The 16160-nt window shown below is 47.1% G+C and overlaps 1 protein-coding gene across 5 annotated transcripts in view; it reads right to left on the bottom strand.

Moving 5' to 3' along the window:
• SPTBN1 (spectrin beta, non-erythrocytic 1) overlaps positions 1 to 16160 on the bottom strand; it is a 296583-nt gene that overhangs the window by 70121 nt on the left and 210302 nt on the right. For all 5 annotated transcript variants that reach the window (XM_040351645.1, XM_040351648.1, XM_040351649.1 and 2 more), the window contains 7 exons: positions 14918 to 15071; positions 13054 to 13924; positions 12812 to 12949; positions 8685 to 9441; positions 4047 to 4249; positions 2724 to 2814; positions 1245 to 1391 (listed from right to left, as the gene is read on the bottom strand). In XM_040351645.1, the coding sequence (XP_040207579.1) occupies positions 1245 to 1391; positions 2724 to 2814; positions 4047 to 4249; positions 8685 to 9441; positions 12812 to 12949; positions 13054 to 13924; positions 14918 to 15071 (2361 nt within the window). The remainder of the gene's footprint in view (positions 1 to 1244; positions 1392 to 2723; positions 2815 to 4046; positions 4250 to 8684; positions 9442 to 12811; positions 12950 to 13053; positions 13925 to 14917; positions 15072 to 16160) is intronic.

Genomic DNA, 16160 nt, shown 5'->3' with positions numbered 1-16160 from the left:
CCCCAGTGCCCAGACATGGCTGAAACTGCCAGTGTGAGGGCATCCTTGATGCCTGGTACGCCGATGGAACTCAGAATCCCTGGTGTTGATAGGTTATGCTCCCTTGCTACACTTTAAAGTGGATGTAAACCCAATTAATGAAAATTGAGCTGGGCACATATATCTGCAGTATTTTGTTATGTCTCTTCAAAGAGCAAAGCCCCATAGCTCTCTCCTGGCCCATTCCTCTGTTATGAGCCTGATAATTCCTGACAAATTCTGACACATCAGATAAAAGCAGCCTGAAATTTTTGTCCGGGGAGGTTGCTAAAATAGATTAGCAGGGAGCTGTCCCTATTACAAAACAGCTCTGAGAGTCTCTGCCTATGTGGAGAGGGGGTGTGTGCCTTTCCTCCAATAAGCAATGTTGGCTATCTTAGCTGTATGCCTAGACATCACACTCTGTGTTAAACAGGAAGAGAAAATTTCCTAACACAATCTGAACTTTCTAAACAGTATATAAATGTGAAGACAGCAGATATACATGCAAAACCTATGTAGGGAGATTTGGTTTATCTCTGTATCATCTGAGGCTGTTCACTTCGCTGGGTGTATGGAGGGTTTACATCCACTTCAAAGCTTAATTTTCAGTTTTGAATGGAGTGCAGCTTTAAAGCGGGAGTTCACCCGGAATTTTTTTTTTTTTAACATTAGATTGGGCCTAATTACGGGAAGCAGAATCGATGCAGTACTTACCGTTTTAGAGAGAGATCTTCTCCGCCGCTTCCGGGTATGGTCTTCGGGACTGGGCGTTCCTATTTGATTGACAGCCTTTCCGACGGTCGCATACAGCGCGTCACCGCACCGAACGTCGGTGCGGCTCTATACAGCGCCTGCGCACCAAGGTTCGGCTACTTTCGGAAACTGGTGATGCGCTGTATGCGACGGTCGGAAGGCTGTCAATCAAATAGGAACGCGCAGTCCCGCAGCCCATACCCGGAAGCCACGGAGAAGATCTATCTCTAAAACGGTAAGTACTGCATTGATTTTAAACAAAACACCCGATTCTGCTTCCCGTAATTAGGCCCAATCTAATGTTAAAAATTTATTTTTTTGGGTGAACCTCCACTTTAAGAGTCTGGATGCACAATATTCTCGCCTCAACATCATAGATGTGCCACCATATGTAATCCCCATCTTGCTGCTAACTGGAGACTAAATCTTTCCAGCGCCACCGACGTTTTATTGTATTTTGAGCACATCACCTTCTCGATTTTGTCCAGCCATTCCTTGTTGGATGCCAGTTCTGCCATAAAAGCTTGGTGCTTCAGCCATTTACTGTGCAAGTTCCTGGCCTCATCATACGACATATCCCGAGCCGTGAGCATTTTCTCATTAATCCAGAGGGACAGCTGGAAGACGAGGAGAAAGAACATTACTCATAAAATACATGCCAGGTTAAAACAAATTACTGTCTGAAACATCTGGAGCATATTAAATCTAAAAAAAATTAAAAGCATATGGAGCAAATCATCTATGCTCTTCGCTGAACTCAGGGTCCCGTTTACTACACATTGCTTTATGAACAGCAATAAAATACCTATTTCTCTTACATGGGAACTGCTGATTGCCAGCACTGCCGTATTTAATACCATGACAAATGAAGGGGCGCCGGTAATCACAGAGTAATATAGTGATGAAAGAGGAGGGAAAACTGGCTGAGGTGGGTCTGGTTCCCAAACATCCCCAGCTGTGTCGGTGACAATGTCAGCTTAAGAACGTCACTTTTATCTTCTACCAGAGCCCATTAATAAATGCATGAGGCATGTAGCCTCCATGCATCATTAATACACAGATAATGAGGAATGTCCAAGAAAGAAGGCATGCACGGTGACAGTTCACATCAAAGATGTGTACATTTATAAAAGACAGAACATTCATATGCCAAGAACACTGCAGTATACAAATTGGGCTAAATTTGCCTACACACATTAACCCCTTCCTGCCGAGAACGCCGTTTACGTTTTATTAATAAAATACAAAAATAATACCGTTGGGGGCAACCTGATATCGCATTCTACCCTGGTGGTCCAGTGTGGGCATCCGAGGCGGGGCTGCGCTGATAAACAATCAGCGCGAACCCCCCGTCAGGAGAGCCGCCGATCGGCTCTCCTCTACTCGCGTCTGTCAGACGCAAGTGAGGAAGAGCCGATCAACGGCTCTTCCTGTTTACATCGTGATCAGCCGTGATTGGACACGGCTGATCACGTGGTAAAGAGCCTCCGCCGGAACTTCTAGATGTCTACATTTCACATCGCACAACACTTTAGAGCAGTGGTCATCAACCCTGCCCTACAGGGCCCACTAACAGGCCAGGTTTTATGTATTACCATGGGGAGATGTAGTCTAGAATACTGCAATCACTGAGCAGCAAATGATATCACCTGTGATGTATTTCAGTTATCTTGCAAACCTGGCCTGTTAGTGGGCCCTGTAGGGCAGGGTTGATGACCACTGCTTTAGAGCATTTAAAGTCAACACAGGCTAACTTCACTTTAAATTCTGTTACAAGTAGTACAAGGTGAGCATAATAAAAATACCGCTATACACATTGCAAGACCCTGTGACTTGTTTCCAAGAATTTTGGATGTTGACAAGTCCATCATGTGCTACTATAATGATCTAAATCTATAAAATGTATCCTATTCATCTCATTCTGGCCACGTCATCTGCACCGCACATACCTCTTGAGAATCCTGCAGAAACTTCTGCATCTCTCTGTTGTCCTTCAGTCGAGTCAAAAGATCATTTGCGGCCTCTCGATTTCTTTGATGCCTTAAAAATACAAAAAAATACAAATTAAGGGCTTTAATTAAATGCTTGAATTCTGCCTTGTCAGATTTAAGCAGATCTTTAAACAAAACACATGAAAATGAAAACCTTTAACTTCTTGAGGCACGTGCTATAGCCGAATGACGGCTACAGCGCGGACCTGAATATCCAACTGGACATCAATTGACGTCCGCCCCTTTGGGCGTTCCCCGCGCGCGCTCCAGAGCGTGCAGCGGGGAGACTGTGTTGGCCCTGGACACGGCCAATTACAGATAGCCGCGAACAGCCAATCAGAGTGGCCGTTTGCGATGCGATCTGTGCGGCCAATGAGAGATGATCTCATATGTAAACATATGAGATCATCTCATTGCCGGCTCACACAGAGACAGCGTCCTGTCTCTGGAGAGGAGACCGATCTGTGTCCCTTGTACATAGGGACACAGATCGGTCACCTCCCCCAGTCACCCCCCTCCACCTACAGTTAGAACACTATGCAGGGAATACATTTAACCCCTTCCTCACCCCCTAGTGTTAACCCCTTCAATGCCAGTCACATTTATACAGTAATTAGTGCATAGTTATAGCACTGATCGCAGTATAAATGTGAATGGTGCCAAAAATGTGTCAAAAGTGTCCGATACGTCCGCCATAATGTCGCAGTCCCAATAAAAATCGCAGATCGCCGCCATTACTAGTAAAAAAAAAAAATAATAATAATAATTCTGTCCCCTATTTTGTAGGCGCTATAACTTTTGCGCAAACCAGTCGCTTATTGCGATTTTTTTTTTTTTTTACTACCAAAAATATGAAGAAGAATACGTATAGGCCTAGACTTTTTTTTTTTTTTTAAATTGGGCTATTTATTATAGCAACAAGTAAAAAATGTATTTTTTTTCAAAATTTTCGCTCTTTTTTGTTTATAGCACAAAAAATAAAAACCGCACAGGCGATCAAATACCACCAAAATAAAGCTCTACTTGTGGGGAAAAAAAAGGATGTCAATTTTGTTCGGGAGCTACGTCGCACGACCGCGCAATTGTCAGTTAAAGCGACGCAGTGCCGGAAGCTGAAACCGCATGAAAATGAAAACCTTTAAAAAGCAAAAAAAAGTTTACTGCTAAAAAAAAAAAAAAAAAAAAAAAAAAAAAAAATACTGGCAAACTGATGTAGCCAATTAACATCATACAGCAGAACATTGAATAGAAAAAAAACAAAAAACAGCCATTTATCCAAACCTGCTGTCAATAGAATCAACTTTTTCTTCGATTCTATCAGAGTTGATGTTGCCGTCCTTGACTAGTCTTCTGCCGGTATCCACAACTGCATTAATCTTCTCTTCACTGGCATCCATCGTGGTCATAAAGTCTTCTTGTTTCTTTATGGCGGCTTCAGCCGCTTCCAAGGTATTGGGCATTTCAGTGTGTGCCAAGACATATTCCTTTGTGGAAAGATTAAAAAAAAAAAAAAAAAAGTTATGTGTGATGATGTTCCACCATATCTGGGTGTTTTGAGACCCTCAAAAATGATTACATCTTTACAAAACATTGCATCTTTATGAAACATGCGTCAGCAAAAATAAAAATAATAATGATAAAAAGGAGAATAGATACATAATGCGGAGATCGCCAGCTCCTTTCAGCTGAGCTTATCACACTGAATACAATGAATTGGTTGTAAGCAAGCTTTGAGAATCTCAAACTGGTGGCCCTCCAGTTGTTGTGGAACTACAAGTCCCATCATGCCTCTGCCTTTGGGAGTCATGCTTGTAACTGCCAGCCTTGCAATGCCTCATGGGACTTGTAGTTTTGCAACAGCTGGAGGGCCGCCAGTTTGAGACCCGATCTAAAGTTTTGCCGATAAGCCCTGGTTTAATATTCGTCAAGTACAAAGACCACCAGATTGTCCTCCTGTTTGGAAGACGGCTCACAGGTAAAGGTACTGTTACCAACTAAAACTATATAGGAACACTCAAAGTGCTGTAAAAATAGAAGAAAAAAAAAAAGCTTACAGCCTTCTTTTATCAATCTTTGCTTCATTTCTGAGCAATCAGCTGTGGAACTTCCGATATTACCCAGAAGAGTCGAAGGCTTCTCCAGCCTGTAGCCACTTCTCCCTGCGCCGATGTCACCAGAGTCACCATTCATCAGCAGACAGCTTTGATGACATCTGTGTAGGGGGAGTTTCTCAACTCCAATCCTCAAGGCGCCCCAACAGGTCATGTTTTCAGGATTTCCATTATTTTGCACAGGTGATTTGATCAGTTTCACTGCCTTAGTAATTACCACAGACGTTTCATCTGAGGGAAATCCTGAAAACATGACCTGTTGGGGCGCCTTGAGGACTGGAGTTGAGAAACACTGGTGTAGGGGGAGTTTGGAAGCCGAAGAAGCCTCGGACACCTCTGGATAGTGTCTGTGGTTTCACAAGAGATTAATTAGTGCTAAAGAAGTGGAAGTGGGTAGATATATATGCCGCGTACACACAACCGTTTTCCTTGTCCTAGAAAAAAAAGTTTTTCTCAATGCGATTCTTGTCAAGCCTGCCTTGCATACACACGATCGTGAAAAAAAATGCTGGAGCAAAGCGCGGTGACGTACAACACGTACGACGGCACTATAAACAGGAAAGTTCCATTCGAATTGCGCCACCCTTTGGGCTGCTTTTGCCGATTTTTGTGTTTTTAAAAGTTTGGTTAGAGACGATTCACGCTTTTCAGTCTTCGTGCTTTTCAGTCTGTTACAGCGCGACTAATGTGCCATCTCCATTACAAACGCTAGTTTTACCAGAACGAGTGCTCCCGTCTCATAACTTGCTTCTGAGCATGCATGTTTTTTTTCCCCGTCGTTAAAGCGTACACACGATAATTTTCCACGACATGAAAAACGACACGAAAATTTAGAGCATGTTCTAAATTTTGAATGCCCATTTTTTACGTCGCGAAAAATGCTCTGGAGCCCCCACACGATCGTTTTTAAATGACATTAAAAAAAATGACATTTTTCACGTCATGAAAAACGGTCGTGTGTACGCGTCAGAGATATTTTTTTGGCTCAGCCTTTTCTGAAATGGGACACTGGTTTCTCTCAAAGTCCACCATTACTATGCATTCAATTAGTAACTAATAAAAAAAGTTAGTTTTTTTTTTGTTATTGTTTGAAAAAAAAAAAAAAAAAAAAAAGATTCTGGCGGTACTGTTCATAGCAGTCAAATGTAAAATGAAATCAAAAGTAAAAATGACAGTTGGCATCTGACTGCATTGGACAACACCTATACATCTTCTTTTCCTCTAGTGCATTGTTGGTTACCTTACCTTTTCCTTCGATTTCCCTTCTAAATGTTTTTTTTCTTTGTTTGAATTTCTAACCTTTTTGCTCCTCCTTAGTAAGCTTGCCCCCATCATTCAAGCCGTTCTGGCTGGGGGTTAGTCAGTGTGCTTGCCCCCTCCCTTGGTACTACATCCCTGAGGGGAGAGACGTCCCAAGGGAGGGGGCAAGCACGCCAACTTACCCCCAGCCAGAACGGCTTGGATGATGGGGGCAAGCTTAGACTGGAGAAAAAGACTGGACAGCTGCACTTCCACAAAATTCTTAAAATGTTGCCTTTAATAGTAAAAAATGGAAACAGCACTACAAATCACAGCAGACAGTGGGGTGGATAGCTGAGGCGTTTCGCACTGGGGTATCAGCGCTTAGTCATAGCTACATCCCTGAGGGGAGAGACGTTCCAAGGGAGGGGGCAAGCACGCTGACTTACCCCCAGCCAGAACGGCTCGGATGATGGGGGCAAGCTTACTGAGGAGGAACAGGAAGTGAGAAATTCAGACAAAGAAAAAAAAAATTTAGACGGGAAATGGAAGGAAAAGGTAACCAACAATGCACTAGCTTAAAGGAACCCATTTAGAAAATAAAAAACAAACCTTTACAACCCATTTAAGTAGCGTTATTTTGCACCGACCATCACACTAATGTACTGTGAGCTGTAAATACAGTATACAAATGGATCCTCTGGGACCGGAAATTTATTTCATGGGGTTCTTCCATGCTAAAAAGTTGGAGAAAGGCCGCTTGTTCTAAAGGGTTTTCTTTACTTTATATTAGGGTTGTCCCGATACCGATACCAGTATCGAGACCGATACTGAGCATTTGCGGGAGTACTGGTACTCCCGCAAATGCCCCCGATGCCAGATCCGATACTACCCCCCGCCGCCGTCGTAATGCTGCCGCATACCGCAACGCCCCCGCCGCCTATTTAATCAGCGTGCGGGGAACATTACAGCTTTCATTTGAATAGATGTCTGTTCCCCGGCGCGCCGCGTATAGACACTCCCCCTTGCTTGTGATTGGACGGGTGATCTGTCTATCGAAGTGCAGATCACCCGTCCAATCCCGAGCAAGGGGGAGTGTCTATACGCGGCGGGGAACAGACAACTATTCAAATGAAAGCTGTAATGTTCCCCGCACGCTGGTTAACTAGGCGGTGGCATCTAGGTATGGGGAGACATGGCTGCATCTGTGGGGGGGGGGGGGGGACAAGGCTGCATCTGTGGGGGGGGGGACATGGCTGCATCTGTGGGGGGGGGACATGGCTGCATCTGTGGGGGGGGGGACATGGCTGCATCTGTGGGGGGGGGGGACATGGCTGCATCTGTGGGGGGGGGACATGGCTGCATCTGTGGGGGGGGGACATGGCTGCATCTGTGGGGGGGGGGGGGGACATGGCTGCATCTGTGGGGGGGGGACATGGCTGCATCTGTGGGGGGGGGACATGGCTGCATCTGTGGGGGGGGGACATGGCTGCATCTGGGGGGGGGGGGGACATGGCTGCATCTGTGTGGGGGGTGGGGACATGGCTGCATCTGTGTGGGGGGTGGGGACATGGCTGCATCTGTGTGGGGGGTGGGGACATGGCTGCATCTGTGTGGGGGGTGGGGACATGGCTGCATCTGTGTGGGGGGTGGGGACATGGCTGCATCTGTGTGGGGGGTGGGGACATGGCTGCATCTGTGGGGGGGGGTGGGGACATGGCTGCATCTGTGGGGGGGGTGGGGACATGGCTGCATCTGTGGGGGGGGGGGGGGGCATGGCTGCATCTGTGGGGGGGGGTGGGGACATGGCTGCATCTGTGGGGGGGGGGGGGGTGGGGACATGGCTGCATCTGTGGGGGGGGGGTGGGGACATGGCTGCATCTGTGGGGGGGGGGGGGTGGGGACATGGCTGCATCTGTGGGGGGGGGGGGTGGGGACATGGCTGCATCTGTGGGGGGGGTGGGGACATGGCTGCATCTGTGGGGGGGGGGGTGGGGACATGGCTGCATCTGTGGGGGGGGGGGTGGGGACATGGCTGCATCTGTGGGGGGGGGGTGGGGACATGGCTGCATCTGTGGGGGGGGGGGGTGGGGACATGGCTGCATCTGTGGGGGGGGGTGGGGACATGGCTGCATCTGTGGGGGGGGGGTGGGGACATAGCTGCATCTGTGGGGGGGGGGGGGACATGGCTGCATCTGTGGGGGGGGGGGGACATGGCTGCATCTGTGGGGGGGGGGGGACATGGCTGCATCTGTGGGGGGGGGGCATGGCTGCATCTGTGGGGGGGACATGGCTGCATCTGTGGGGGGGGGGCATGGCTGCATCTGTGGGGGGGGGGGCATGGCTGCATCTGGGGGGGGGGGACATGGCTGCATTTGGGGACACATTTAAAAAAAAGTATCGGTATTCGGTATCGGTGAGTACTTGAAAAAAAGTATCGGTACTTTTATTCCTAAAAAAGTGGTATCGAGCAAACCCTACTTTATATGCAGAAAATTTGGCAACACTGAAGTTAAAGTCTCCAGAAATATCCAAAATGATTTTTTAATACCTGTCCTCCACAACATACCTGGTTATTAAGAAAAGCTTCTGCTTGCTTGGTGTCTCTTAGGAAGAGCTGGTAGGCATGGGACTGAGATAAAAGGTTCTGCCTGTTCTCCCACATTTTGTGAAGCTCGTTCCAGCCAGTGTCAAGAGCCTGAAGACGTTGATGCAAGAACATGTACTGTGCATCGGTCTGCCCCTGTGTCACCATCTCACCCATGTCCCTCATCTTCTGGTAATCCTCTTCATAGTTGTGGATTTCATTTTTAATGTTTTCGTGTTGAGCAAGCAGCTTCTCTGCTTCTGCCAACGTATTTGGCATGTCCTCGGAAGCAATGGCCGTCTGTGTCCTTGATAACCAGGACTGAAAATCATCCAAGTCACGGAGGAATTGTTGAAGTTTGCTGGCTTCACCAAGAGACTCTTCTCGATTCTTCAGGGTGGTCTTCATTTCTTCCCATACTTCATTGATCTCTGCAAGCCTGCTCATGATAGCCTGAGCTTGGTCGGGATGTTCAGCTTCCAGTTTCTCAGCTTCTTTTTGCAGATCGGTAAGTTTGGCCTCAATGGCAGCCAAGTCACGTTCCATACCGGTCAACTTGCGTTGGAGTGCCATGACTCCACCAAGGTCGTTGCCCAGGTCTTGAGTTGACTCGATGACTTTGGTCTTTTCCCTAATCCAGGACTTGGTCTCATTGCACTCAAGATGGTAGTTCTGAATACTTAGTGCTGAACTGAGGGCATCTTTTGTCTTGTCAACCAATTCTCTAAACTGGCCCCACCTAACAGAAAAACATGAGCAAGATTTGTATTACGTTTTGGTCTGAAGTTTGTTACGTCACTTATTACTCCAAATCACTTGGATACTTTCATAGGTGTGCGCAATCTATTGCATTAGGGTGTGCACCCCAAAGCTCAAACACATATGCGTGTGTATATATATATATATATAAAAAAAATATTAAATATTATATATATAAAAAATATTAAATATATATATATATATAAAAAATATTATATATATAAAAAATATTATTATATATATATATATATATATATATATATATATATATATATATATATATATATATATATATATATATATATATAAAACAATGGACGGTGCCAGTAAAGCAGTTGACAATTTCAGTAGGGTTGAGATTGGTGTCAGCATTTTATTTTTGCTCTTTTACCAGTTTATTTTTATATATTTTTTAACAAATTTTTAGAAGCCCCTTTGGAGGGCTTTGGTGAAATATCAGGGGTCTAAACAGACCCCTGATGTCTCACTTTTGAGACAGAGAAAGGGACCGAGGACAGTGATTCCCCAGTCTCTTTCTCTGCAGCCAAGCAGCAGGGGGAATCTGCACAGCACAGGAGGATTAGGGTGTGCCCAGGCACACCTGGCACACCCTGTGCGCACGCCTATGGATCCTTTAGTACTGGAGAGGTTTAGAAGTCTAGTTGCTGAAAGTACATTGAAATATTCCTCCTTTGATAACCCCCCATCCCCTAATCTTCCTGTGCAGTGAGGGTTAACAGAGGTGATGGCGACAGGCACTGATCAAGAGTGCCTGCCTATCGCACCTTCCACCCACCTCCATCTACAGAAGCTGGCAATATAGCTTTTATGACTGAAATACAATCAATGAATAAAAGTGATTGTAAAGTCTTGTTTTTTTCCCTATAAAAAAATAATTAAACATGGTAAACTTACCTGCTCTGTTGCAGTGGGTTTGCACAGAGCAGCCCTGATCATCCGCTTCTTGGGTCCCTCTATGATCCTGGCCCCTCCCTCCTGTTCAGTGCCCCCACAGCAAGCGGCTTGCTATAGGGCAGCGATGGCGAACCTGGGCACTCCAGATGTTTTGGAACTACATTTCCCATGATGCTCATGCACTCTCCAGTGTAGTTCAGCATCATGGGAAATGTAGTTTCAAAACATCTGGGGTGCCAAGGTTCGCCAATCACTGCTATAGGGGCACCTGAGCCGAGTCACAGCTCCCCATGTTCATTTAGACACGGAGCCCCGACCCAGCCCTGCACCCTGGCTAGCTGACTTTGACAGCAGCACGAGCCAATGGCGCAGCCCATCACGAAGGAGAATCTTGGACGGCTGGAGACACTAGTGAACATCGCTGGACAGAGGAACCTCAGGTACCGTATATACTCGAGTATAAGCCAACCCGAATATAAGCCGAGACATCTAATGTCACCACAAAAAAAAAAAAAAAAAAAAAAGGGAAAACATTAACTCGAGTATAAGCCTAGGGTAGGAAATGCAGCAGCAACGGTAAGTGGAAAAGAGGGCCAACAATGCCCATTTGCAGGACTCGGTGTCTCTGACTCGGACTCACTGCCAGGACTCGGTGTGCCCATTGCAGGACTCGGTGTGCCCATTGCAGGACTCGGTGTGCCCATTGCAGGACTCGGTGTGCCCATTGCAGGACTCGGTGTGCCCATTGCAGGACTCCGTGTGCCCATTGCAGGACTCCGTGTGCCCATTGCAGGACTCCGTGTGCCCATTGCAGGACTCCCTGTGCCCATTGCAGGACTCCCTGTGCCCATTGCAGGACTCCCTGTGCCCATTGCAGGACTCCCTGTGCCCATTGCAGGACTCCCTGTGCCCATTGCAGGACTCCCTGTGCCCATTGCAGGACTCCCTGTGCCCATTGCAGGACTCACTGTGCCCATTGCAGGACTCACTGTGCCCATTGCAGGACTCACTTGAGTGCACTCTTGTAAAACCCCCTCTGCAGACCGCTGGCACCATGCAACTATGCACCCTACTTATTTCATCCAGCTACAATGACAAGTGATCCATCCCGTCTGTAAACCTATGCAGCATTGAGGATCACAGAACCGTTGGCACCTTGGTATTCTCCATCTGCTCTATCAGTCACAGACTCCCAATACACTGAACATATGAAGACTCAGGACAGGACATAGTGTCATCTGCATACCTGATCATGCCTGTGTCATGCAGTCAGACGGTGGCCATCCAGTGTACAAAAGCAGCGCCTGGTCCTCGTCCGTGATAGGGGGAACACTCAGTTTCCCAGCAGTGAGTCAGTGTTCAGCCTATCACGGACATCCTCTGGTTCTCGTCCGTGGGACGAGGACGAGAGGCTGTCCGTGATAGGCGGAACACCGACTCACTGCTGGGAAACTGAGCGTTCCCCTATCACGGACGACGACGAGGAGGAAGCACGGCTTTTGTACACTAGATGGGCGCCATCTGAGCATGACACAGGCATGATCAGGTATGCAGATGACACAGACTCGAGTATAAGCCGAGGGGGGCATTTTCAGCACAAAAAAAATGTGTTGAAAAACTTGGTTATATAATTGCGTAGATACAATAAGTATTGGGGGGGATTCTGCACACAGAAGGCTTTTTATCTTAATGAATATAATGCATTAAAGCAGAGTTCCACCCAAAAGTGGAACTTCCGCTTAATCCACTCCTCGCCCCCTTTACATGCCACATTTGGCATGTCATTTTTTGGGGGGGGGGGGGGGAGTGGGGGCTTCAGGAGGAGTGGGACTTCCTGTCCCACTTCCTTCTTCCGCCGAGGGGCTGCTAAGGCGAATAGTCTAATCGCCTTTTGGCAGCCCCTCCCTGTAGGCGATCGCCTGGGACAGGTGACAGGTCCCAGGCGATTGCCTGTCCAATCAGATTGCGCAGCGTCATTTGCGCAGTGGGTGCCCGGCCGTGAAGCCGAAAGCGGTCACGGCCGGGTGCCCACACTTAGAATGAAGACATGGCCGGAGAGGAGGGGAGCCCCGGCCGGCGTGTCGCTGGAACGTGGAGCAGGTGAGTGTGTGTTTATTAAAAGCCAGCAGCTACACTTTTTGTAGCTGCTGACTTTTAATAAACATTAAAAATGACTGGAACACCCCTTTAAGATCAAAAAAACCTTCTGCCTTTACAACCCCTTTAATCATTCATCTGCCTGTCCTCCATTTATAGATCATAAGAACATAGAAACACAGAACATAAAAGGCAAATTGCCTCTTCTACATGTTGGGCAAGGCTGCCCAATGCAAACGGTGTGAACGGGCGCTAAAGTCTAGACAAAAGGGAAAGTTTATTTTACAACCCATGAAAATGTATAAAAATATGTTTTTAGGGAGGACTTCAAAGCTTACCTTGTGTTCAGTTTCTCTTGCTGTGCTTTGATTTCAGTCTCGCTCGGATGTCCACTGTGGATCAACTGACGGGCAATCTGATTAACGACAGCCACTCGTGATGCCTGGTTGTTCATTTCTGGCTCTAGACTTTCAAATCTGAAAAAAATAAAATAAAAAATAAAGTGCAGTTGATAATCCTATTCTTGCATTCTGGCCATCCAGAGAACAGACCGAGTGTCAGGGGATGAAGCCATAATTACCTATGCTGAACAACCTCCAGGTCTTCTAGCTTCTCAGGGATTTGCAGATGGTTCAACCACTGCTCCTTCTCAACAATCCAAAGTTCACAGGCGTCAGCTTCGCTAAACATTTTGTAGAGCGTGAGGGCGTCCTGCAACGCCTGTTTCCGAAGTCGCGTCAGCTCAGCCAGTTCCTTGTATCTTTCCTCGATTCCCGACAACCTGATCTGCACTTCATTCGATTCAAACTGTTCCTGGGGAAGGGCAGCGGCTTCTTCATGTAGAGCATCAATAGTACATCTGTAACTTCCAATTTCTTCAGCTACATCTTTGTGTTTCTTCACTAGAGACTGAGTAGAAAATTCATCATGTCCAACATCATTACTGGACACGATCTTCAAGATGTCCAACATCCAGGCATCAATATCATCGGCATCTGCCTGGAACTGGTGGAAACTTGAGGTTTCTTCCAGGTGTTTCTTGCGAATGGCTGACAGCTGTTCAAGGTTAGCCCATTGCTCCTGAATATCCTTGATCCGTTCCCTGATCTTCTCAGATCCAAAGTGCTCCTCTGCAATCATCTCCTCTCCTTCCTTGATGGTCTGGAGTAAGTGACCGCTTCGCCCGCTCATTTCATCTTCAAAAGCCTTGTGTTTGGACAGAAGACGGATAACACTGGTCAGATCCTTCCCATAGTCATCGGATGACAGGATCTGCTCTTTTTCTCTAATCCAACCTTCCTCTTCCGCCATCTCCCAGAAAAACTTCCAAAGCCGCCTAGACTCTTCCAAACGTGCACGTCTTTCAGCCGCCAGTTGACACAGTTCCTGATAGCAGAATTCCATGTGGGCAACACGGTCCCGGATGATCTGTGGATCACACGGCTTGTAACCTATGTGAAGGGTAAAGAAAAGAGTTTAAAAAATGTTTTTTCCTTATAATTATGAGTGTAAAGCCTCGTACACGCTCGGATTTTCCACGGACAAAGCGTAGGGACTTTTGTCCGAAGGAGGTTGCCCGTGAGCTTGTATTGCATACAAAAACGGCAAAGAATTGTTGGCCAACAAACACAAAACTACGTGTTTTTTCAGCTCTTTAGCGCCACCCTTTGGGCAACTTCTGCTAATGTTGCGTTATGGTTAGCATTGCTTCTAGGCATGCGCGTTTTTACTTTGGATTTTAGTCCGAAGGACTTCTGTACACGCGATTGCGACATTTGCCCGATCGTGTGTATGGGGCTTAAGGCTCCATTCACACCTCCGCGACAAGATACGCCGCGTACGCGGCGTATTTTGCCGCGACTGTGTAACTTTTTTTTTTTTTTTTACAAAGCCTTGCCATTGCATTCTCCCCTCTAGCGGCACAAGCGTCCGGCGTTTTGTCGCCTAGATGTGAATGGGCTCCAAGACTTCCTACTCTGTTTACATCCATAAAATAGACGCCATTTTTAACCCTTTCTCAGCCGTGGTAAAACCACCCCCGCTAGCGGCCGAATAGCGCCACGAAATTGATGGTAAAGCCCTGCTAAAAATAGCAGCGCTTTACCGCTGCCCCAGTGTGAAAGGGGCCTAAAGGTTTACCGTACACCACTATGTAGAACTACATTTAGGCTCCATTTACACCCCCGCGACAAGCAACGCCTCGTACGCGGCGTATTTTGCCGCCGATAGTGTATCTTTTTTTTTTTCAAATTCTTCCCATTGCTATCAATGGGTGAACGCCAATGTCGCCTGAAAAAAAGGGTCCGGGACTTTTTTTCAGGCGACAGGCGTACGGGCCTCTATCGGCACAAGCGTCCGGCGTTTTGTCGCCTAGATGTGAATGGAGACTTAATTGTCTGGCAACATTAGGCTGTACTGAAAATATATATATATATTTTTTTTACCTTCCCCTCCTGCAGCAAATCTCTGAGCTGATGCATTAACGGCACGTACTCTCTCTGCCTGGATGGAAATGTCAGCCTCCACCAGAGCATTCTTCTGTAACAAGTCCTCCACTCCCAGCAAGTGTTTCCCATAATCCTGAGACAACAGAAGCACCTGCAAAAAATAAAATAAAAATAACCAAAAAAATTATCTTCTGAGCAGGTACAGACATCTTAAATTTGATCCATAGTTGCCTAGGCCCCAAAGCTGTATCTCTTTTTTTGCGAGTCAAAGGTACTGTTGCTTCTGACCGATAGTCTTAAAGTGGTTGTAAAGGCTTAGGGTTTTTTTTACCCGAATGCATTCTATGCATTAAGGTGAAAAACCTTCTGTGCTGCATGTGTCCTCCCCATCCGCCCCTTATACTTCTTTGGATCGGGATCGGACTTGTCCTCCCCATCCGCCCCTTATACTTCTTTGGATCGGGATCGGACTTGTCCTCCCCCATCCGCCCCTTATACTTCTTTGGATTGGCTTGTCCTCCCCATCGGCCCCTTATACTTCTTTGGATTGGCTTGTCCTCCCCATCGGCCCCTTATACTTCTTTGGATTGGCTTGTCCTCCCCATCCGCCCCTTATACTTCTTTGGATCGGGATCGGACTTGTCCTCCCCCATCCGCCCCTTATACTTCTTTGGATTGGCTTGTCCTCCCCATCCGCCCCTTATACTTCTTTGGATTGGCTTGTCCTCCCCATCCGCCCCTTATACTTCTTTGGATTGGCTTGTCCTCCCCATCCGCCCCTTATACTTCTTTGGATTGGCTTGTCCTCCCCATCGGCCCCTTATACTTCTTTGGATTGGCTTGTCCTCCCATCCGCCCCTTATACTTCTTTGGATCGGGATTGGACTTGTCCTCCCCATCCGCCCCTTATACTTCTTTGGATCGGGATCGGACTTGTCCTCCCCCATCGGCCCCTTATACTTCTTTGGATTGGCTTGTCCTCCCATCCGCCCCTTATACTTCTTTAGATTGGCTTGTCCTCCCCATCGGCCCCTTATACTTCTTTGGATTGGCTTGTCCTCCCATCCGCCCCTTATACTTCTTTAGATTGGCTTGTCCTCCCCATCGGCCCCTTATACTTCTTTGGATCTTGCTTGTCCTCCCCATCGGCCCCTTATACTTCTTTGGATCTTGCTTGTCCTCCCCATCGGCCCCTTATACTTCTTTGGATCGGGCTTGTCCTCCCCATCCGCCCCTTATA

The sequence above is a fragment of the Rana temporaria genome, chromosome 4 (assembly GCF_905171775.1).
Source record: "Rana temporaria chromosome 4, aRanTem1.1, whole genome shotgun sequence".
NCBI classification, from domain to species: Eukaryota; Metazoa; Chordata; class Amphibia; order Anura; family Ranidae; genus Rana; species Rana temporaria.
Note: the sequence above shows the minus strand (reverse complement) of the source record. Positions and strands in the feature narration are given on the sequence as shown.